The 25,575-nt window shown below is 39.4% G+C and overlaps 1 protein-coding gene across 50 annotated transcripts in view; it reads left to right on the plus strand.

Moving 5' to 3' along the window:
* Positions 1-25,575, plus strand: part of TRDN (triadin) — a 1,056,665-nt gene that overhangs the window by 444,180 nt on the left and 586,910 nt on the right. For all 50 annotated transcript variants that reach the window (XM_077486957.1, XM_077486959.1, XM_077486986.1 and 47 more), the window contains one exon: positions 20,399-20,440. In XM_077486957.1, coding sequence (XP_077343083.1) covers positions 20,399-20,440 — 42 coding nt within the window. The remainder of the gene's footprint in view (positions 1-20,398; positions 20,441-25,575) is intronic.

Raw genomic sequence — 25,575 nt, forward strand, 5'->3', positions numbered from 1 at the left:
AGTTAACAACACACAATACATACAGTACACAGTAATCTTACAGATTACATTACTGTATCAAATTATTTCATATCCCTTTTCTCCCTAGTGGTTTATCCTGTGCCATGCATACAGTTTTATATTATAAATACTATTCTTTCTGCCTGGAAACTGGAGATTGTCCATAGCAACCAAAAAGTGTCCCTTTACATCAAAAGCAGTTTTAGACCAGCTAGAAAACAGTGATAATAAATTAGAATCACTTGCAGAATTGAGTGATAGTGATTTGTGGGTAGATCCGTCATCAAACACTAAAAGTAATGACAGGGACAATTCTGCAACTGAGTAAATTTCAGTGTTTTTGATTTGATTACATTTTTGAATAATTTGTACTATTATTATATTATTATGTTATAATTATGTATAGTTATTTATTATATTATAATTTATTATTTCATGTTTCAAACTTTATCATACCCGGAATTTCTACTAGACTGTTCTTTGGACAGATTTAAGTGTGTTATTCCTAAGAATTACAGGCCTACAATATAAAACGCCAAATTTACATGCAAAACATTGTACTGCTTTGAGCATCAAAAATCTGAAATAATCATACCGCCAGAGAGGTTAATGGCATCCCAGTTTTATTTCGTTGGATTCAATATTGAGTTGGCTCACCCTTTGCATCTATAACAGCTTCAACTCTTCTGGGAACGCTTTCCACAAGAGTGTGTCTATGGGAATGTTTGACCATTCTTTCAAAAGCAGATTTGTGAGGTCAGGCACTGATGTGGATGAGAAGTGCCTGGCTTGCAGTTTCCACTCTGATTCATCTCAAAGGTGTTCTATCGGGTTGATGTCAAGATTCTGTGCAGGCCAGTCATGTTCCTCCACACCAAACTCACCCATCCATGTCCTTATGCTTTGTGCACTGGTCCAGGGGGGTTATGATGTGGGGTTGTTTTTCAAGGTTTGGGCTTTGCCCCTTAGTTCCAGTGAAGAGAACTCTTAAGACGTCAACATACCAAGACATTTTGGATAATTTCATGCTCCCAACTTTGAGGGAACAGATTGAGGATGGCCTTTTCCTGTTTCAACATGACTGCGCACCAGTGCACAAACAAGGTTCATAAGACATGGATGAACGAGGCCTCATCCTGCCATAAGATGTACTAATGCCAAAAATGTATTTACAATACAATGCTGCTTCAAGGGCAAGTTGGAGAAAAAAACATAAATCCTTTATGTGATAAGTTTGGAAGAGGCCTTAACCACCTCAGCTCCGGAAGATTTTACCCCCTTCATGACCAGACCATGGAAATTGCGTAGTCATGCAATGCTGTACCCAATTAAAAAAAATTTCACACAAATAGAGCTTTTTTTTTTTTCTTGGTATTCGATCACCACCGGGTTTTATTTTTGTGATATAAACTAAAAAAGACCAAAAAATGTAGAAAAAAACTATTGTTTTTACTTTCTGCTATAAAACATATACAATAAAAAAATAAAAAGTATCCATAAATTTTGGCCAATATGTATTCTGCTACATGTTTTTTGATTTAAAAAAATCCCAATAAGTATATATTGATTGGTTTATGTGAACGTTTTAGCCTCTACAAACTATGGTATATATACTGGAATTTTTTTTTCTATGCTGCTAATGGTGGTGATGAGCGACTTTTAGGGACTGAGATAGTGTGGTGGAAAATCTGGCACTAACTGATGCTGGGATTTTTTCTGACGGATTTTGGTCCAAACTTGTCTTGCACACTAACGGTCGCACAAAGTTGTCGAAAAATCTGATCGGTCAGAACGAGGTGATGTAAACCATATATGACAGGACTATAAAGAGGCCAGTAGCCAATAGCTTTTGTTTCGTAATTTATTCTGAGCATGCGTGGCACTTTGTCTGTTGGAATTTTCTACACATGGTCAGAATTTAATTTAATTGTCGGAAAATTTTAGATCCGGCTCTCAAACTTTGTCTGTCAGAAATTCCGACTGAAAAAGTCAGATGGAGCCCACACACGATTGGATTTTATGACAACCCGATCCGATCGCACATTTTCCATCGCATTCCTGCCACTGACATTATTACAGTAATCAGTGATAATACCATAGATTGTAACTGTACTGATGATACTGGCTGGCAATGGGTTAACATCTAGAACAATCAAGGGGATAAATGTGTGTAATGTAACTTTTGTCTAATGTGTGTAAAGTGTGCTGCTTTTACTAATTGAGTTCTGTGTTTCTTATCCTTGCTTTGCAGAAATTAGAAATGCAGAGATTGTTCCTTGTGTACAGAGCTCTGTGTTGACATTCAACACAGAGCTCTCAGCTGTGAATGTACACAGCTAGGTCCCTGCTGTGAATCAATGGCCGGGACTTGCTGACAGGCTGATTGTACACAGCAGGTGCTGGGCAGGGGTGCGTGCGTGCATGCATGCATGCACCTGATACCTGGAAGTAGGCAGCGATGTACTGCCTACAGCAGCCACCTGTCCGCACGTTGAGGATGGGCAGTTATTGAGTGGTTAAAGCTGTATGTAATGTTTACAAGTAGTACATGTTTTACAGGCAATTAACAACAAGGTAATCCAGCAGTGCAAATTTAGCTGTGCAGTTGATTTTCTTATTTTTCTTCTTAGCTTAGCATATATAAAGAAGCAGAGTAGAATTGGCCAATGGAAGGGCAGTTTTAATGAGCAAGACTAGTCCACAAGAACTAGAGACACAGGGCGCAGGCAGGCATTTCATTCAAGAATGAAGAGCCGGTGTTCTGCCAAAAACTGTCCCCCCATCGAATAGTGTCCACCCCGTACTGCGCAGGTGCAGCACTTGCACAGTACGGAGGACAAGGAGACTCCGAAAGTCTCTGAAGATGAACGGCACCTGTGCATTTGCTAATACCTTTGCCCTGAGTCCAGGTTCAAGCCCCACCATGCAAGTGGACATACGGTAGCACTTAGTAACACAGCCCCTCGCAGGCTCCATTCACTCGCCGGACTTTTGGGCACGGCCTCGCTTTGCTCGGCAATTTTTTATTCTAACTCTGTGTCCACTTGGATGGTAGGGCTTGAACCTGGACTCAGTGAGCAGGTGCCGTTCATGTCCTTCATCTTCGGAGACCTTTGGCGTCTCCTTGTCCTCTGTACTGCTCAAGCGCAGTACAGGACGGACACTATCGGATGGGGGACAGTATTCGACACAAGACCAGTATGGTAAAGCAAAGGAAAATTGGCCACTGACTAAACAGTTTTAATCACGGAGAATAGGCATAACTGCCGTGTGCTTGTTTTTAGTGTTCACTTAATAAATAGATACACAGATGGCAGTGCCCTTGTTTCCTTTTGTTTTTACAGTAACTGCTGGGTGCCCAACTTTTAATTTTACAATTGATAATAGGTGATATGATGCAAATGATTTAGGTTCTTGCTCTATTATTTCACTTAGATGTTCATCAACAATTTAATGCTGCACCCAAACTAAACAGAACCTATTAACATAAAATAAAAGTCAATATACCTTCAAAAGAAATGGAAACAAAGAAACTACCCCAAAACCCTTAAAAAAACAACATATAGCTAAAACAGCAAAGGTTGTTGTTTTCTAAAGAGCTAGCACACAGATCAAGCACATCATAATACATGTTTTATTTATAAAAAAACAAGATAAAAAATGTAACTCTTATCTGCTAAGTAGAAAAAATCTTTGCGTACAACTTGGATTCCACAGTAGGAAGAACACAGAAATGATGGTCAGTAGTTCTGCAGGTGAAGCAGTCACATCCTGCACTTTGAAGTGACAGACAGCCAGAGAGATGGGCAGGAGATAAAGAATAACATGTTTGCTGCTTTGTAACAGCACCTGGAGGTCTGTGACTCCGACAACTTCCTGTATTGTGGGTTACTACAGAAAAAAGGTTTGGGATTGTGTCGCCATTTTCAAACCTGACAGTGTCTCGGAGCTGTTTATTACCCTGAGTGCCATTTAGCAGCAATAATATAGCTTTGCCAGCATTTTAACCTAACATTATAATGTATGTTATTTACATGTAAAACCATTACATAAACGTGGAACATCATAAAAATAGCATTTATTTTATGGGTTTATTATTAGTCACACAGCATTGAGACAGTTTTTTTTGTAAATAACATCACATACTGTATAATGTTAGGTTCAAATTCTGACAAAGCTATATTATTGCCACTCAGGGTAGTTAACATGCCTGAATGCCTAGTGCCCAAGTAGTTATTAAATATCATCTATATATATATATAGACCCCCACCAAGCTTAATAAAGGGTGATCTGGAGACATGCAGGACTCCAGCAGCTATCACAGTGGAGCTCTTGTGTGGAGTATTCAAACAGGCACGTCATGTGTTATTCTTTCCTCCTGTGCCTGTCTCCCTATCCTTTTGTTACTGCAAATTGAAGAATCTGACACCTGCAGAACCGCTGCCCCTGGTTACTCTCTTGTGAAACCCAGATTGTGTATAACGTTCCCTATCTACTTTACCAATTGTGTATGTAATCTGTTTTTTTATGAATAAAATGTGTGTTTTGTTGTGCCAGATCTGATCCCTTTTCTTATGTTTTGAGGTTGTTCATTAGGCATTGTGAACAAAAAAAGGGAGAACTCTGCACTTAGGTGAAAGAAAAGCTGTTAGCACTAAAGGCCTTGATACAAACGAAAATGACAATTGATATAGGGAAAGTGCAGCACTCAACTATAAGTCACAAATAAATCATATAAACATAATCATGTGAAATAAATTAAAAACATCCAAAGTATATAAGGACTGCGTATCTGGAAGCACGTGAAGAATAGTTTAGAAAAGTTTATGACTATGATAAGTCTAAACAAAATATAGAACTCATACAAGATAAAATATAAGTCCTCCAAAATTAAGTCTCTTATAATGGACAAAGTAGAAATAGAAAACCTCCATCACTCAATGTGCTCTATTGACTGGCAATCCCCATGATGGTGTCCGTGGTGACAAAACACATTGGGCCTATGGGAGTGACACTATAACACCAACTGGTACTCAGAAGTGAGCACACAACATAAGTGGAAAACTTTGTTGGCATCTCTGAAATACATTATAAGATGACGCTCTTTTTTTATACTGGCTTTGTGAGTATTTTTTACTGTTTTAATTAAACTGGTTGGTAGAAATACTACACCATGAGAGCTCTTTCTTCCTTTTTAATCTGTCACGAATATCTTTGAGTCTCATAAGGAGGATCTTGTCTGGAGGTCCGTTGACTCTTTTACTACATGGAATATACATAGAGTGTGTTTGACTATCTGTTAGGGTCTCTAATGAACACTATTTGTCTTCATTAGAGCACATTGAATGGTGGGAGCTTTTCTATTTCCACTTCTTGCATTATAAGAGTCTTCAGTTTGGAGGGCTCATCACTATCTTGTTGTGTTCTATATTTTATTTGGTCTTATCACATTCATAAAGTTCTATGAACTATTCTTCATGTGCTGCTTTCAGATACCCAATCTTTATATACTTTGGATTATTTTTATTTATTTCACATATATCATTGTTTGTTGTTCATGTTTATATGGTTCATTAGGCATTGCCTATTCTGGATTGAGAACTGAAAAATGTATTGGCGACTGATGACAATCTTTTAGATCAATTTGTTTAGAAATACCCAGATGGACTGATGAAGCAGTGACCTAATAAGTATTTTGTTTTCCCTTTACATTCCTAGCACACAAATCTATTCCTATGCAGTTTGCCAGCATTACTTATCCTTTCCCTACAGCAGCTTTACAATATACTGACATTTTGATTGCTCAGAGCCCACCCTTTCATCGTGAATAGGCTGGTTTATCTAAAAGTGCCCTTATTGGTCTTTCTAAAGGTACTGGTCATTATTCAAAGGTGGTTGCTAAAAAAAATAAATAAAAAAAATTAGTCCAGCAAATTTGCACCTTAATTTGATAATTAACTATATTTGCTGAAAATACATAGATTCTGTAAATCCAAACCACATCCTTAACTTTTGCTTCATCCGTGTGCTTTAAATAAAGCCTATGCAGTTATCAGCCATTGGTAACCTCTTCTTGTAAAAATGCTAGATTCCTAGTGGGCATGCTGAATCAGTGGCTTGAATAAATTGGGTTGATTTACTAAAATTGGAAATAGCAAAATATGGTGCAGCTATGCATGGTATCAGCTTCTAACTTCAGCTTGTTCAGTTAAGCTTTGAAAAAAAAAGCCTGGAAGCTGATTGGTCTGTTTGCAAAGCTGCACCAGATTTTGCACTCTCCGGTTTTAGCAAGTCAACCCCACTCTCAATCACTTGCATGAAACAAGTATACATTTTCCAGGTCAGTGACTCAAATTATTAAATCCAAATGCAACCAGCTAACTTGAAAATTCGGAAAGAGGTCAGCAATGAAGCCTACATGTTTTTCCTAGTAAAGGCATCATATAAAGTGTGTTTCCATCAAAAGCTAGCAAAAAAATGAACTTTTGAATAGTTTAGATATGGTTAAGCAGTTTTGAAAATCATCATTCCCTCCACAAATGTGTCTTTTTTCTGTTCCAATAACTTCAAAAGACTTGACTTCTGTCTTCTTCTAGCTACTACTGATTTACTTTTAATAGGAAATGCATTCAACTGTCTCAAAAGATGTGAAGAGCACTAAGATGAGGAACCTTTTTGAAAGCAAATGAAAAAAAAAAAGAGTTTGAGTATTTAAGAGCTACTGGAAAAAGTCAGGCTGCTATAGGGAACACATGTGTTTCGTTAATCTTGCTGGGTATATAGTTCAATGGGCTTTTAGTTGCAGTGTTTTCATTTTACCCATGACCTTTATCACAAGAAAGGATTGAATAATCATTGTCCAATTAATATTACACATCAACATTTCAAATTTCAAATTTATATACAATGCAATCCTCTAATTATTTTCACTTAGACAGCCTTTTTTAATTTGGGGGAAAAGTATTGGCCTGTGAATGGAAGCTTTGCCATTGAAATAATCAGCTGTTACTTCTCAGTTTAGGAATAGAGTGACTGCAAATATAAGTTACTTGCTACTTCTATATCTTATTTGCCGCCATTATGAGTTTGTGTTTCAATAAACAATTGAAAATTGCATGTCCTGTAAATTAGGGCTCAAATGTTAACATCCTTTAAGCCCCTTAAAGTGGTTGTAAACCCTGTTACACCACTTGTACTCACAGGTAAGCCTATCATAAGGATTACCTGTAGATACTGTAAATATCTCCTAAAACCTGCATGGTTTAGGAGATATTTACCATATACGCTTGTGCCGATGTCATTGATGGCTCATTATGCCTTTGTCTACAAGCCATTGCTCCTGCTGTCATTAGAGAAATCAATTGCAGGGGTTAAGTGCAATATGATACAAAAAAGACACCACTTGCCCCCATCTATAGCTGGCTATCGCAGTAAGAAGCATTGGAAGGCTACATAAGGTATAAACAAGGCCAAGGATGAATACAAGAGAAAAAAACAAGCTTAACTTACCAACAAGCTTACAGACAACCAATTAAACATGTGTAACAGTATGCGTTAAAAGCAGGGGTTTAGTCTGCAAGCATTTGCAAATGCATGCGTAAGCCACAGAGCCTTGTCACGGCAACCTGGTATCTGTGGTACCTAACACTTATAAGTGTCCCCAGAGTTGAGGCACATGCATTCTGATTGGATAGGTGAGGGCAGGTTAAAGATACAGGGGCACACTGAACACCCAGCATACAGCTCAACGGCTGCGAACATGTCAGTTCATTGCCTGACCAAAAAAACATGCCAGTGATACAAAAAAATATGCCACTTGCCCCCATCTATAGCTGGCTATCTCAGTAAGAATCATTGAAAGGCTAAGGTTACGTGCCATATGTTCACTGTTGTGACCAATCATAGTGATTGCAGATTTAAAAAAGTAGTACTGTTTTCAATATTGAGCCCTCACCTTACTCTCCCAATGCAAAAAGGAGAGAAGGAGGATAATTAATGAATCCATTCTATCCTCCTATCTTATGCAGGGAAGGCTGTAATCATAAGTGGGTGAGGAGTGGTAGGGGTTTTAAACTACAACTGACCGCCAACGACTGTGGGATTGTTTTGGGGAGGCATTTAAAGTGTTTATCTATGACATCTATGACATCCATAACAGCTATCATGCAATTTCATCCAATAGAGAACTTCCACCAATAAAGGAAGACTAGCACTTAGCTTTAGTACATTACTTTTAAAAGTCAAACGCACCTTAATTTATTTTTAACTACCTCAGTATTAGTTTCTAAAGAAAAATGAGATCACCTTAAGAAGTCCACTTTCCAAAAATGGTGAACTTTAGAGGTGTTAGTAATGTCCTGGCATATTTATTTCATATGTTTTGAACTATGGGAAACAGTTTTTTTTTTTATTTTAGTTTGTTTTCTATTTATAAATTAAGGCAATAAAAACCACAGTGATTATTAATAAACCACCAAAAGATATTATACAATATATCACCAAAATAGATTATATATCATTCAAAATTGCATATAATTCATTTGAGCAAAGTGCTGCAGGGCAGAGCAAATGTCTGTCAATTCATTACAACACTGAAAACTGGAAAATTACCTGTATAGGAAGGGGTTGAAACATGCCAGTTTTAAAGTGGTTAATTAGGTTAATCACTTGAAAAAAATACACACCACCTGAAGAGCTTTTATTCACGTGTCTTTCTTTTTTTTTAAACCAGGGTATCGCATTATACAATTCTAAGTCATAATTATTCCCTAGAATTTGTGAGTTTACCATATCATTCAATGTTATGGAGCACTACTCTGTACATCATTAAAAGGGACCACTTATATCATCTAGAATATTCCTTCTTTTACAGAACTTGTAATAGCTCCTATGACTAAAGAAGAAATTAAAAAATTAATTACAGTTAATATAGCATATAATCACTCTTTTATGGGCTTGTTTTATAGATAAAATTAGTAGATGATTCACTTCATGGCTGCATAGCACCACCTCCTGGCAGCCAATTTTTCTTACAGTAATGCTACATGGTTTATCAAATCTATATGGCATTACTGAAAGACTGTAGTAAGTTGCTATACAAACTTTCTTTATTAAAAATGATGTGGAACATTGATCCTTCTTAAGCAAATATGATACTCCAGGAAGTTTGACATCTTTCTGTTTTGTTATTTACTTGTCCTATCGCTATTAAACTACTAAAGACTTATAATTGAGCAATTTCTGTGCACCGCTTATTTTGATGTTAGTGTGTGTATTTTATTTGCATATACTTATATACAAAACTTTTATCATCTTGAAATGTTAGTAAGTAAAATAATTGCATGCATTTAGTAAATGGCCAAAACTTCCCATTGCATTTAACTTTGGAGGAGTGTAGTTACTTGGCATTTAAGTAAGACATTGTAGTCAATGAGATTTAAAGGGTAACTCATCTTTTGTGGGAAAAATAGCAAATGATAAAAAATAACACCACATATACAATTACTACACAAGCCATACAGTAACTAAATATTATTAAAAACGATTAATGATTAATTTCCTTTTCAATCTTTGGAACTGAAATTTTCTGTCAAATGCAACGCAGTATGGCAACTTTGAGTCATTCTGTATGCAGTTGGTGTACAGATCTTCCCCAGAAATGTAATCTCCTGCTTGTGTAATTGGGCTTGCTGTTTTTCCCAGAAGTTTGGATTACAAAATAAGTCAGATTTACGATACCCTCTGCAACAAATATTACATTTTTGGGGAGATACTCCTAAAGGGTTAATCACTTATAAATGGATTCAAGTGATGATGGTTTCCTCATTAGAACACTGCGAGTGCATCTGCTAATTCATAATGAATAAAGTCACTCCCATTCATATTCACTTACTTTGCACCCAGATATCATAAAACAAACAGCTTTTTCTTCAGAGCAGAAAGAGATAAAAATCTACAACAACATTTGTTAAAGTTCCTCAATTGTACATTGAACACAGTGAGATTGTTTTTTTTTTGTTTTTAAAGTGGTGTTATTCTTTAAATTGATGAATACATAGAAGAATAATGTGTAGTGGAAATACAATAACAAACAAAACTTTGAAAGCCTTTATTGTATAATGTTTCTTTCTTCCATAGTAGATTTTGTCACAGTGATCAAATTTCAGTATGATATTTGTGGACATTTGGGGCATTAACTTGCATGTTCCAGCCTAATTTGCATGTTCCAGTTCCAAAATTCTTATAAAGATCTCATGCCAAGCACTCTCTATTTCAAACTCTACAGCAGTCACAGTAAGGTATTGTCACTCTAGGATAGGACATTGTTACCAGCAAGATCATTAGGTTTAGATAGGTTTAAAGAGATCCCATCACTAACCTAAAAAATGCAGGTACTGTAAAAGCACAGACGAATCAAGTATCATACATATTTATTTCAGTATTATTTACTTTCCATAAACATTTTTTTATTGAATTTCCATGTGCCTCTAGTGAACTGACACACGTTTTCAAGTTTTAATTCCCTAGCAAAGTTATCTGCCTTCTATCATGTCATAGCCCTCTCCCTTATTGGAAGTCTCTGCTGGCTCAGCTCCTCAACCCCTCTCTTTACTCCCTACATGACCTTTTATGTTGTACCCAAAGAAGAAGTGAAGGGGAATACTATAGAGCAGTGATGGCAGACCTAGGCACCCCAGATGTTTTGGAACTACATTTCCCATGATGCTCATGCACTCTGCAGTGTAGTGGAGCATCATGGGAAATGTAGTTCCAAAACATCTGGGGTGCCGAGATTTGCCATCACTGCTATAGAGTATCACTTGAATTACATTTTTGAGTCTGCTGAAGCTGCTGACTTCTCAGCCAAGACACTCACTAACAGTGTCAGGGCTTTTGGATGTCTACGTAAGGGAGACGTTTTACTGATATATAACATTCATAAACTTTGTTAAAAACATATATAAAGGGAATTTCCTGGTGTCATGCCATCTCTTTCCAGATTGTTTTGCTGTTTTGAAAAGAGCAGGGATGGTAACCTCTATTAGATTTTTTTTCTTGTATCTCTGCTCAGAAAATGACCCCTTAATTTCATTATAAATAGGTGCCATGCAGAAAAGAAAGTATGTCCCAAAAGGGACCATACATTATTTTTTAACCCTACTCCACGCCATGTTTTTTCCGGAGTTGTGTTTTTAGCAGAAAATTAAGCCTTTGTCAACACATAGCTCTTTATTCTGTCTAATTCTCTAGAGATCCTTGAATCTCTCTACCCAATATATAGATTTCTTGCCTGCAGTAGCTGTACTGCTGATCACTGTAACTTTCTCAGACTCAGGTTAGAAGTGGAAATACAAAAATAACAGCAGCTTATTGAAATTTTTACTTAAGAACTTTATCTTTTCCCGCTGTCTGCTGCTTAGATCATTTCAGTTCCATTTATTTTGTGACATGTACTGCTCAGCAAACATTCATTGCTGAACATAGCTCAAGAAATGTCCTAGAGAATATGTCATAAGGAGATAACCCGGCCATCTCTAACTGCTGCAAAGCCTCGAGATTCAAGGGACATTCGATTTCCACTGAGCAGTATAACAATGTCTAAAGAAAGTGACTTTAACAAGTGTTCAAATTGAAATCATGGGATTTTTCCACATTGATTTGCCATGTATTTTATCAGACGGAACACATTTAAAATTAAATTGCAAGTACCTGATTTAAAATTTGAGAATATAAAACATTCAATTTTCATGCGTCACACCTGTTATTTTTTTTTTATCAAACATAAGAAGCTTATTCATTTACTCCAAGCTTTCCTATGAATGCAGGCAATTTATTATTTTATTCTTAAATATACTTATGAAGTAAAAATGGCAATTTTTGCAATGAATAAATGAATGTGCAGGACCCACATCCAAATGTAATTTAGGGGCTTGCTGCTGAATTAAAGTACTGTACATTCATTAAATTTGACATGCTGACAGTGGTTATGATATATGAAGGCATGCATTTGAAAATGTAAACCCTTTAAATTTGCAAAGAAAAAATAAAAATGAAATGTGTAATATTAAGTCATTACAGTTAAACCATTGAGGCAGTCTTGAAATTATAGTCTCAGGGATCATATGAGGGATATCTTATAAGATCTTAAGAGGCATCTGTCCTGTATGGACAAATATTTAGGGTGCCTACACATGGCCCCACCTTTTTACAATATGTTTCAAATTCAATCATCTTTTTATCCTACTGGTTTGTGTAAAGCTTCTCTATGATACAATAATCAAAGCTTACAACCATAAGTAAGCACATTTTGCTGTTTATAGAATTTTTCTATCAATGTTTAAATCTTTTCCCCTCAAGTATGGCTTCTCTTTCTGTTCTTGATCAGATATCAGGAAAAGTTACTTACTACCGGCCTTTGTATAAATGTCAGTTGAACCAATGAAAAAAAAAAAAAGAATGATCATAGACAGTAAATTGAAAATGTCCATATACAGAATCATATACCCAGGAAGGCAAGAAAAAATCCTCATTGCATGGTTGAATTTTGTCAACAAGTGGTAAAAATAATGCCATTACTGATTCTCTAAGGAAATTGAATATTCCCTAGATCACCAATCTCATATATTATTACTTGTTAATGTTGTTATCCAAGTTTGCATGTTCTCCCTGTGCCTGCGTGGGTTTCCTCCGGGTACTTCGGTTTCCTCCCACACTCCAAAGACATGCTGGTAGGTTAATTAGACCCTGTCCAAAAAATTGGCCATAATATGTGTATGTGTATGTCAATGTTGTAAGTGTGTCGGGACTCTACAGGTTAAAGGACCACACAAATAGCTGCAGATGAACACCGGTGGCAAGAAAAAGCGCCCTGAGGCGATTCAGTTCGTATAGGTAGCGCTATACAAGTCATTCATTCATTCATTCATTCATTATATTCTATGCACTCAGGAATTAATACAGAATTTTTCAAAACAATCAACTGAGCTGTTCAGAACTAGTTTCTGATGGAAACTAGTTCTGAACAGCTTGTACACTTGTTACAGCTCATACACTTGTTCACAGCTCATACTGAAGAAACCTTTCCATATGCAGAGGTTAACAAGTTATGAAGAGTGCCCCTTGTCCTTTTTATGATCTTAAGTAGTGATGGACGAACTTCCGATGGGCCTTTTCGCGAACGCGATCCGTGAGCGTGCCCAAATGTTGGGGGCCCCATTCACTTTAATAGCAGACGAACCTTAAAAACCTCCAGGTCATATTTTCAGCCACAAAATACTTACTAGCTGTGCACACATAGTCCCACAACATGGGCACTGACATACCAGAAGTATTAAGTGAATCTGGGATCGAAAACGACAAGCATTCTTTTTTTATCTGTGAAATTTTGTCAATTCAGGAGCGCATGAAGGCCATGGAGGAGAGGCAAGGTTAAGCCAGGCTATGAAGGGGGTGCAGGAGATGATCAGTGCCACAGTCAGGACAGCGCAGTCCTGTGCCAGTGTCCCAGTCTGCCCGGCCCTTACCCCCACCTATGCAGGGCTCCACTGTGGTGGTCTGGAGGTGCCATTCCAGTGCTGATCCTCAGCCATGGTGCTGGCACTGCCTGCTGATTGGCTTCTCCACTGCTATCTGCCTCACTGACACCAGCACTGAGATAGAACACTCATCTTCCTGCTCCTGCTCCTCTACGGCTTGGTCAATGACACAACGCAATGCATGCTCCATAAAGAAGGCGTAAGGTATGATGTCACTGATGGTGCCATGGCTGCAACTGACCAGTTTGGTGATCTCATCAAATGGCCGCAGAAGTCTGCATGCGTCGCGGATGAACAGCCACTGGCGGGGTGAAAACAAACCAAGCTCCCCAGAACCGGTTCTGCCGCAGAGTTTGTACAGGTAGTCGTTAACTGCACGTTTCTGCTGGAGCAGCCTATCAGGCATATAGAAGGTTGAGTTCCATCGCGTCGGGCAATCACAAATAAGACATCTGACCCGCAGATTCTGTCGCCGCTGAATGTCAGCAAGGTGAGCCATGGCCATGTAAGATCTTCTGAAATGGGCCGAGATTTTCCTTGCCTGCCGCAAGATGTCCTGGACCCCAGGGTATTTGACAACGAATCACTGCACGACCAAGTTTAAGACGTGTGCCATGCATGGCACGTGTGTAATTTTGCCCTGTTTCAATGCGCGAAGCAGATTGGCACCGTTGTCGCACACCACTTTACCAACTGTCAAATTGAGCGGTGTTGGCCACTGAACTGCCTATGAACGCAAAGCTGAAAGGAGTGCAGGGTCAGTGTGGCTCTTGGCTTCCAGGCACAACCGACGCAGCACAGCATGGCAACGTCTCACCTGGCATGTTGAATAGGTTCTGGGGATCTTGGGTGGCGCAGCAGAAGAGATGCTAGCAGCGGAAAAGGAGGAGTCAGCCGATGAGGAGAGGAAGGATGGAGTAGGAGGAGGAGAAGAGGAGGCAGGCCTGCATGCAATCCGTGGCGGTAAAACCAAATCTACACGGGTTCCACGGGTTACATGCTTGACGGCCATCAGAAAGTTCACCCAGTGGGCAGTAAAAGTTATATACCTTCCCTGCCCGTGTTTGCTAGGCTACGTGTCTGTGGTCAGATGTATCTTGGCACTATGTGCCAAAGATGCATTCACTTGCCGCTGAACATGGCCATATAGCTCTGGGATGCCCTTCTGTGAGAAATACTTCCTTCCTGGGACCTTCCATTGTGGTGTTCCAATGGCCACAAATTTTCAAAAGGCCTCCGAGTCCACCAGTTTATATGGCAGTAGTCGGTGGGCTATCAGTTCTGACAAGCCAGCCGTCAACCATTGGGCAAGAAGGTAATCCGGCGTCATCATTTTTTTTACGCTCGAACATTTGGCCCACGGAAACATGCCTTTTTGCAGAAAAACGTGAGGACGGCATGATGGAAGGTGGAGTGGAGGACAATTCTGAGGAGAGAGGAGAAGTAGAAGAGGCTGGATGGTGAGAGCCTGGAGTGTGGCTTTGTGGGTTCTGTTGCTCCCACTGGGCTCGGGTGATGGCAGCTCGTGTGCCTTCTTAAGGCGGTCGTCCCTAGGTGAGTGTTGGGCTTACCACGACTTATGTGTTGACTGCAAAGGCTGCAGATGGCAACACTATTATCAGCAGCGGACACGTTAAAAAAAAAGCCCACACTGCGGAGCCATGTGCTGGCGTCCTGGGAGCGCCACATATGACCGTACATGGTTGATGCCTCGCTCCTGATACATTAGCAGTCTGGTTTGTCCCTCCTTTGCAATGTAAGTTCCGCCTTCTTCTCCTCCCTATCTGCTGGTCCACATCTCCCTCTGAACTCCCCTCCTCTTCCTCTCTTGTGGGCACCAACATGACATCCCTAGACACGTCATCATCGACGTCACCTTCCCCACCGCTATAATTAGAGATCTCGGAGTAGGCAGCAACAGCGGGGACCAACCTCCTTGGGCTGATCTGGGTACTGTCGTTAGACTGCTGAGTGGCAGTTGTTGCTACCTCCTCTTTCTGATCCAATGTCAAGAGTGGATGGACATCAGAAATGTCTTGTGATGGATCAGAAAATAATTCCTGTGACTCAAGCGGAGGGTATATGGTGGTGGTGGTGTTGGTAGTGTCTTTGGGGGTGCACACAACAGAGAGTGAAGAGGGTGCAAATCGAGAGGATGAGGAGGGTGCAGAAGAGTAAGGCTGAGTGAGCCACTCAACCAAGTCTGGTGCGTCCTTTGACGTAATCGAACGCACCTTCTGCAATTTCCCACTTTGGCTCAAGCCTGTTGCTCCTGCCCTTCCCCTATCACCCCTGTGGAAGAGCCTGCCTCTTCCTCTGCCTGTCATTTTTTAAATGACCCTGTGACAAAAGTCTCTAGAGAAGTGCAGTATATGTGGAAGAAGGTATAGAACACCCCGCTTCAATCTGTCGTTTAGGGGGGCCACTGGTCTATCACACCAGTTATAATACTTTTTCGAATTGCGTTTGTCACTCTTTGTAGTATCACTGCAGAACCAGTCAGCAGTCACAATGCTGCACAGTGGAAATGCACTATACTATGCTTTCTATATTTGAAAGTATTTTATACGTGTATTATGCCCTTATATTCCGCACACCAAATAGTACACCTATACCAGTCCTTAAAAGGACATTTGTGGACCTAATAGTAGATAGCTAGTGAATTACAGACTATCCCTGCTCCAAACAGCAAACTCTATCCCTACACTGAGAAAAGACAGCTGCAGAATCTGTCAGCACTGCAGTGCACTATAATATGCTTTCTATATTTGAAAGAAAGTACCGTATTTGCCGGCGTATAAGGCGACTGGGCGTATAAGACGACCCCCTATTTTTCAAGTGAAAACATAGGTTTTGGGCAATACTCGCGGTATACGACTACCCCCCTTCTGAGGCAGCACCATTTAAAAAAAACATTAGAACCATTAAAAAACACAAAGCACGAATGCCAACTACTCATCCGCCATGCTGTGATATGTCATAAAGTAAATCAAACAATAATAACACAAACAGATCTATTGAATGCCACAACTCTGGAAAGTAGAATTTTTCACTAACCAAACCTATACCACTTTTGGGTTACATTCTATGGGAATTGTCCACCAAAATGCATTTAATAACCCCCCTGTCATATGTGCCAGATTTACCTGTCCCTCTTGGGTGCCTGGGACCTCAAAGGCAAACAGCAGGATGTATAGTAGTAGATCAGTGAATGGATTTACCCAGGGAAGTATGGTGAGCGGTGTATTATTTTAATGAATACAACGCCTGCTTGGATTGGCAGAGGCTGTAGCATCATCAGCCCTTGCCTCTCTCTCTCTCAAAGCCAATCCAAGCAGGCTACTCTATGTAGCCTGCTCAGATTGGCAGAGGTTGTTACTCCAATCCAAGCAGGCTCTGTATTCATTAATAGAATACATCGCTCGCCGGGATTGTCTCAACGGCATATACTGTTTGTAGCTGAAGCCACATACAGTATTACCAGACATTTGGGGGCTGACATCCATCGGGCAGCATTGTATACCCGGCGTATAAGACCACCCCCGATTTTTGGGCATTTTTTTTAAGTGTAAAAGGTAGTCTTATACGCCAGAAAATACAGTATATTATAAGTGTATTACAACCCTATATACTGTACACGTATACCAGTCCTTAAAATGACTTTTGTGGACATAATAGTAATAGCTAGTGATTACAGACTGACTGTCCCTGCTCCACACAGTGTCCTTTCCCTACACTGACAAAAGACAGAATGTAAAATGGCTGCCAGATCAGGTCTATTTATAAGGTAGGGGGTATGTCCATGGTCTGAAATGTCTCAATTGTCTGTCCTGTACCCCATGATGGATGTGCCATGGTTCAAAGTTCTTCACAATGTAAACGAATATGGCCGCTGCAAACAGCGCCATAAGTCAGCCGGTTTGGCGAATCGCGAACGAGCAAAGTTCGCCGCAAACCGACCGCTGGGCGAACCGCAAAGCCATCTCTAATCTTAAGAGGAAAAACTTTATATCAACTTCACTATATAGACTATGTATTTGTACATGCTCTTCTTAAGGTTTCCCTTGGTTGTACACTTCTCTTCACTCTCTTCAGTTCCCCATCCTTTTTGTGAACGGGTGCCCAAAACTGAAATGCATATTTCAGATGAAGTCTTACTAATGCTTTCTACATATCTCTCTAAAAACTACCCATCTTTTAATACAGAAAAATATTTTGCTTACTTTAGAAATGGCAGCTTGACATTTCAAGCTATTAGGTATATGATCCATCAAAACACCTAAATCCTTCTCATTCATTGACTCCTTCAGTTTTATGTCTCCTAGAATGTATGTTGCATGCATGTTTTAAGTCCCCAAGAGTGTCATTTTACATTTCTCAACAATAAACCTAATTTACCACCTAATCAAACAGTTCTTTTAGTTCTGCCTTATATTTCTGTCCTTACTATCTTGTTTCAGAAACCAGTGGCTTCTTAATTCTTGATTAAGACCTTTTTACAGGTAGACTCTCATGTACCTCCCATCGTTCTTTTCCATGTGACCCTGTTGGAGCAGAATTCTCTCTGCACTTTTTAAACTCATTATAGACATTTCTCTCTCTGCTCTCATCTACAATTTTGTATTTGGCAGCTGTATCTTGCAAGGAACCTTGTTTTGTTTTTTGCACAGGGACAAGGTGATGTTGAGGCCTAGCATTTTCTTCTTCACCTAAGCATTTTTCTATCATTCCATAAATGATATTTACCAAAAAACAGATCTTACACTATATTACAGAAAAACTATGTGGTGATGTACTCTGAGAGCAGCTTTTGTCTATACCAGCAACTAATGTACATTCTGCAGCCCCTCCAATAAACAGACTTTGCAAAAGAAAATGAATATACCGTAACCCCCTAAACAAACAAAATCAGGTTTTGGGAAAAGCAGATAGCTTATGGGTAGGATTCCATAACCAGTGTTTGCTGTTACTTGCCCTTCCCCTTTGCTGTAGGCTTTAGGATGGGCAACCTAACGCTGTAGGTTTTCCTCCTTGCAGCTATGCCTTCAGCGCTTGGAATATAATGAAATAAAAATAATTATATGAACCCTACCCCATTTCCTTATCCTCCTCACTACCTGCATTCCAAACCTCTTTCTTGCATTCTAATGTAGTCAGTAATAATGCTGTTTAGAAGCTGCCTGCAGATTGGCCTGGCCACTGTGGTTGAGAAAAAAAACTCCTTTCAGAGATGGGAGAATTGTAAAGGGCTATTGGTCATCAGAGGGGTTCCTGCTGCCAAGAGATTGTTATGCAGCACTTTCTCAAAGTAGTGAATTGCATGCCCTCACTGGGATGGTGGCCATAGATTAGCTATATTTCCCTTGTATTGATGGATTTAATAGGGTGACCATTCTATAACAGTCTCTCACTTTAACAACCTGAACCCTGGGGTCATTATACAGGCATTTGAGCATTACATTTTACAAAAAATGCAGCAGGGGACCCTGAGCCTCCCCCAATCTCACCCCAATCACATGAAACCCCTTTGTTTAAAAGGGGTGAAAAGTTCCTCTTGTAGTAATTTCTTCCTCCTCCTTACCACCAGCACCATATTCTTCCTCATCCTACTCACCACCAGCATACCCCAACCCTCCTCCTTCTCACTGCCAGCAACCCACCTGATCTCTTCCCTGTCCCCCACTATCCCCTTTGTATTCCTCCTCTGCCCCTGCTGCCTCATATTATTTTACATGCAGGTGGGTGGCAGGGATGGACTTCTGTGGAAAATAATGATGGATGGTGGACCACCTTTTGGGCAAAATATTGATGGCTGGGTACATGCCATTGTGGTTTAGCACAGAAAACTAACTTGTGAAAAATGGTTTGCAAAGATTCTGGGAATGGGGAGGATTTTGAATTTTTTTCTTCCACACCAGCAGCAGATGTCATAGACCATAGCTCTATGGACTGTAATTAAACTGTATTTGCAAAAGGAGGAAAAGGAAAATAATTGTTGTAATGCCTAAACATTTTTTAGCTTAAGGCATTCCTTGCATTAATGCAAACAGAAAAATCAGTGCGATTGCCAATACAACCCATTGATGGCAGAGCTCCCGTGTAGAATGATGTAGAAAGAATGATCCACACACTGGTTCTTGCTCTTAAAAAATGTTTTTATTGAAAAGCCAGTGTACAAACTCAGATAAAATCAGTTGACGCATTTCAGCCTATGAGGCCTTAGTCATGGGTTATAATTATAGGCTCAAACGTGTCAACTGATTTGATCTGTGTTTGTATACTGTGGCTTTTCAATAAAATGAAAATTCTTTAAGAGCAACGACCGGTGTGTGGATCATCATTCCTACATCATTGCTTGCATTAAGGCTAAAAATGTTTAGGTGTCAATATCCCCCCTCATCCCGCTTTTACTTACCTAGGCCCGCATTAGATCTAGCACTATACATGTCTGCAGCTCTTCTCTCCCCTCACTTCCGGGTCTCACTGGCTTTGCTTGTGGCATTGGGAGCCATTGGCTCCCAGTGCTGTCAATCAAAGCCAGTGACAAGGCCATCTGTGCATCTGATCCATATTGCTTTAGTGTGTAGGGGTGTCTTTCAAAATGAATGGCATTGTAACGTGCTAATGCATGTAATGCATAACAAAGTGTGCTACTATAACACACCAAAACAAAAAGGTGTGTTTCAGCAAGATGGAGCAAGGCAAACAGTTTCAATGCAGAGGTGAGTTTGGAAACACTACAGTAAAATTAAAGTAGGTTGGAATAAAATTTTTATCTATTTTGTATACTTGTGCCTAGGAAAAATATTGAGTAAATTATTTAATTCACATATTTGACACACCTTTCTTGAATTCATTCTAGTGAAAGAAAAAAAGGAAGAAAAGAAAGAAGAAAAGGAAAAAGGTATGTTATTGAATTAGTATTAAATTTAATTTACAAACAACACAATGATTTATTTTAACCACTTTAGCCCTCGCACCTGAATAACCCTATGAACCAAAGCATTTTTTTCATTTCTAATAAAGGCCTGTCTATTTTACAATAACTTTGATATTACTTAATTTAAGAAAGTAATACGTATACTGTTTTTTTAAGTGATATTGTCTAATTTGTCTTACAAAAGCAATCTTATTTGTTGAGTAATTCATATACAAAAAAAACCCACTAAAAAACTTACACTTTTTTTCTACAATGATCATTTTTACTGTAGATAAAAGTATACATTGTATTCTATAATTTTCCCTGCATATAATTAACCCCTTCCCGACTACAGCACGACGATATACGTCGACAGGAATAGGACGGGTAGGCAAAAGGGCGTACAGGTACCTCCCCTTTCAGATGCAGCATTGTTGGCGCACCCGTGCGCCTGCCGCATGCTCTGTGACCGTGAACACGGGTCCTGCAGATTCTATGTCTGCTGGGTGCCCACTATCGCATCACAGAGCAGAAGAGCAGGGAGATGCCTTTGTAAACAAGGAATTTCCCCATTCTGCCTAGTGATATGACAGAGATCATTGCTCCCTGTCATGGGAGAAGTGATCACTGTCATGTAAGTAGTATCCCACCCCCCTCACAGTTAGAATCACTCCCTAGGACACACTTAACCCCTTGATTGCCACTTAGTGGTTAGCCCCTTCTTCCTTCTTATAGCTGCCACAGAGGGCTGTCAACGAGTACCCCCATGCCAATGGCTGATCATTAAGGATGCATGCACTGTTTTGTCACCATTTGAGGACGCCACAAGGATGGTGAGCCATGACAGTGCATGCATCAATGACATAATCCTGTTTTGTTCCTGCTGGAGGAGACTCTGCATGACATTATGGACAGGGCACTGGAGGCAGAGCAGCAGGAGGAAGAGAAGGACTTCCTTTTCTCTCAAGGCCCACTTTATCCAGACACCATCATACTTATGTCATAGAACATAGGGAGGAGGGAGGGAGGAGGATGAGGAGGATTCCTGCACTTTCATAGGCTTTGAAGAAGAGGAAGACATGCGTCAATCTGTAAGCGATGGCTTTCCAACCCCAGGACCCTTTGGGGTAGTACGTAGCTGGGAGGAGGAAGTTCCAGATGCTGTCATCTTGAGTGATCCCAAAGAGTCTGCATCTCAAGACTTTGCAAATTTGAGGTGCATGGGCAACCTCATGCTTCAAAGCCTACAAAAGGACCCAAGAATACCTGGCATAAAGGAGAAAGATGATTACTGGTTTACAACCCTCCTTGACCACCGTTATCAGGGGATGGTCTCAGAACTCATCCCGTCCCCACAGAGAGTGCAGAAGATAAAGAAGATTTTATTGAACATTTTTCCTGACTCCAGTAGGTTACAGTGTCGTGGAAAGTGTAGTTTTGAGTCTTCGGTTGGTCAAGAAAGGAGAGTTGGAGAAGGCGTTCGCCTAAGTGAGGCATTTTGGATTTTTTTTAGTCCTTGCCACCCAGGACTGTCAGCTTCCACATCTCATTGTCAGCACCTGCATCGCATGGTGGATGATTACCTCGGGGCCAGAACAGAGATGGAGAGATTTCCAGCTTAAAATCCACTGACTTACTGGGTCATGAGAATAGACCACTGGCCAAAACTTGCCCAGTATGCTATTGAGTTGTTGGGCTGCCCTGCATCCAGTGTGCTTTCAGAACAGGCATTCAGTGCTGCAGGAGGTTTCATTACTGATCATAGAATATGTCTGTCCCCAGATTCCGTGGACAGTTTGACTTTTATAAAAATGAATGAGTCCTGGATTACCAGCTATGAAGCCCCTGATGCCGATGTCACTAATTAAGTCTTTTTGGGATGTGGAATCTCTGCAGGACTTCAAGGCTGCCTAGATTTGAGGGTGTTCAATCATTTCATCTGGAAGACTGTTTTTGGTATAGGTTTCATGGGCACAATTAACACCCAAAGACCAATTTTTTAGCACCTGTTTGACAGGTGCATATCATTGCATTTGTTTACAGTAGGCTAATTCTTGTTTTCATCAAAAGTACCTCTATAGGGTTATGGTGGGAAAGCGCCCCCGACACCCAAAGAGTATTTTTTTCTGCACCTGTTTGACAGGTGCATATCATTGCAATTTTTTATAGCAAGACCAATTCTTGCTTTCATCAAAAGTACTTCTATAGGCTTATGGTGGGATGGCGCCCCCAACGCCCTAAGAGTAATTTTCCTGCACCTGTTTGACATGTGCATATCATTGTATATTTTTTTACAGTAGGCCAATTCTTTCTTTCATTAAGAGTACCTCTATAGGGTTATGGTGAGAAGGCACCACTGACACCCAAAGACAAATTTTTCTGCACCTGTTTGACAGGTGCATATCATTGCAATTTTTACAGTAAGGCCAATTCTTGCTTTAATCAAGAATACGGTGGGAAGGTACCATCGACACCCAAAGACCAATTTTTATGCAGCGGTTACTTCTATCCAATGTCAAAGTGACACCAGAATGTATCCAAAAAATCTCTCTTGTTCCCAGTGCACTATATTGTGGCCTCATCATATACACTGGCTTCCCAACTGTTTCTCAGCAAAATAAAGGCATCTTGCAGGGATTTTTTTTTTTTTTTGGGCTTTATAAATGCAATTATTGCTGCAGCAGATTCTAGACATGGTACATAACTGCCAATTTACAGGTAGACCATAATGGCGCCCTCCAGGCACAATATTGGAATGAATTTTTCATTTTTATGCTTTCACTTTAAAATATTAAAAAATCACTGCTCATTTAAAAATTATGTTTTTCACGAACTTTTTATTTATTGATACATGTCCCCCAGGGCAAGACTCGGACCCCTAAAACCATTGTATGCCCAATTACTTGCATATAAGCCTTCAAAATAGGCACTTTGGATTTTTGATGTTCGGATCCCATTGACTTTAATGGAGTTCCTTATTCAGGTTCGAACTTTCGCAGTGTTCGAAAGTTCTGGTGCGAAGTTAACAGGGGTCGGTTTGGCCCATCCCTAGTGCTGAATAGCAAAAATGCCCTGGTCATGAAGAAAAACCTTACGGAGGTCAAGTGGTTAAATTATGTCTAAAGTAATTTTATTTTATTTTAATTTTGGCTAGTAGGTAATGGTTAAAACCCTGGTACTTTTTATTTTTTTCTTGTGTGTGTTCTTTTGGGGAGATTTTCCTTCCTGCCCCAGAGACACAGGGAATAAAAGGAAATCTTTCCAAAGTGAGAAGACAGCTGTCACATCCTCTTAGAACAGGTGTCACATTTAGAAGATTTAACCTCACTTCCTACACTGGTGACAACTGTACAGCTTTTAGATTTCTTATTTTCTGTCTCATTAATAATGGAAACGAGTTAATATAATTGGTGAATCTCCTCAGTGTGGCCACAGATAATATGCAATAAAAATCTGGTGTAATAACACTGGCATTCCATCCAAAAGTCAATTACAAGGTTTGAAAGTTAGAAACAATTTGATAAATATGTTATGTAGGCATGTCTATGTGCTTAAACACATTTCTGACTTAAAGATGTACATCTGGGGAAAACAAATCAGTACATCTCTGCAATACATGTGCACATTTCCCCATGTTTTTGCACTTTATAAGCACTGCGCTGTGCTCCTGCTTGGACTGATAATGTAGTGTCACTGTTGCACTGAAATTCCAAGCTGTGTTGATAGCCCTACCAAGTTCTCTTATGATGGACTACAGAATAACACTTCTCTTAACATAAGGGGGCGGTGTTAAGTAATACAGCAGGGGAGACCTCAAACAAGGTTGCTAACGCAGCTTAGAATTTAAGTGTAACAGAAGCAGAGTTATAAGATCATACAGGAAATTAGATGATCACTGAATTTATTGCAAATCAACATGTATTTTCCTTCATGTGCAACATTTTTAAACTTCATGTACACAGGACATTTTTACAACCTCTCCTGAACGATTTAACTTGACAGATAGTAACCCACATCTAAAATGTCTGTTTTCCCGCATTTATATACCACCTTTTGCCACGTTTGCATTTAGAAGCATTTGTAAAAAATGTATATATATATATTATTTAATTATTTTTTTAAATGTGCAAAAACTAAAAACACCTATAAATGAAATGCGGCTAAATGTGGGTTACCACATGGAAACTTTGGTGTCTGAACTAATTTTTTTGCCTTAAAAAAAGGCCTATAATCGCAACTGCCTAAAAACTACAGTAACAAACCTGTGTGCATGTACACATAAGATAACATTGAATGAGTTCAGGGGCAGTTGAAAAAAGTGTCCAATTGCCTCTGAACATCCGTTTAGCAGTAGCAGTATACATGGGGCCTAATATAGACACAAAACAAACAGGAATGTGCATATATTGGAAATACGTACTGATTACAAATATATATATAATATATATATTTTTATTTTTCCCAGACATACACTTTAATAGACAACTCAGTATAAGTGGCCTCTAGGAGCTGTCATGCTGTCTATTTATGTATGTATTGTAGAGTATCCATCTTTTTTAAAACAGAACAGTGTCATCAACATGCAGTAATGTAATTTAATTTCATATCTTTGGTCACAGAACGCAACACTATTAAAGGAAAAAGTAAGAAACAGATGTTTGGAATATTTCACAGCCCTTGCTGAGGCTATATACGTGCTTCCTCTATTTGTCTTCGGCATATACTGAGCTTTAAGTAAATTAGGAGCAATATATGCCTACAATATGTGAAAATGTTGTGGTTTGCTTGCTTGGTAACATGTACCTTGACATTCTTTATGCTTTTTATTGCATTCTTCGCATCCTGCTGCACCAGAACATCTTACCTGCAGTGCAATCAAACTTATAGCTGTTAAGCGTTCCCGCAAATAGTTTGGGTGAAGGAATGATATCAGTAATACTGGATCAGCAATTAAACTCATGCGCTACCCCATGCGCTAGTCCTCTGGACTAGAAAAATCTGAAATCATTCCATTCTGAAATTATTATCTTAAACCTTCTATCTTAAACCAAAACAAAACCTTCATTAACAATATTACTTTTTTTTTTTATTAATAATTTTAGTTATAATTGTTTATTATG

The sequence above is a fragment of the Lithobates pipiens genome, unplaced genomic scaffold (assembly GCF_037356315.1).
Source record: "Lithobates pipiens isolate NorthernLeopardFrog02 unplaced genomic scaffold, aLitPip1_a1.2 Scaffold_18, whole genome shotgun sequence".
In the NCBI taxonomy this organism is placed as follows: domain Eukaryota; kingdom Metazoa; phylum Chordata; class Amphibia; order Anura; family Ranidae; genus Lithobates; species Lithobates pipiens.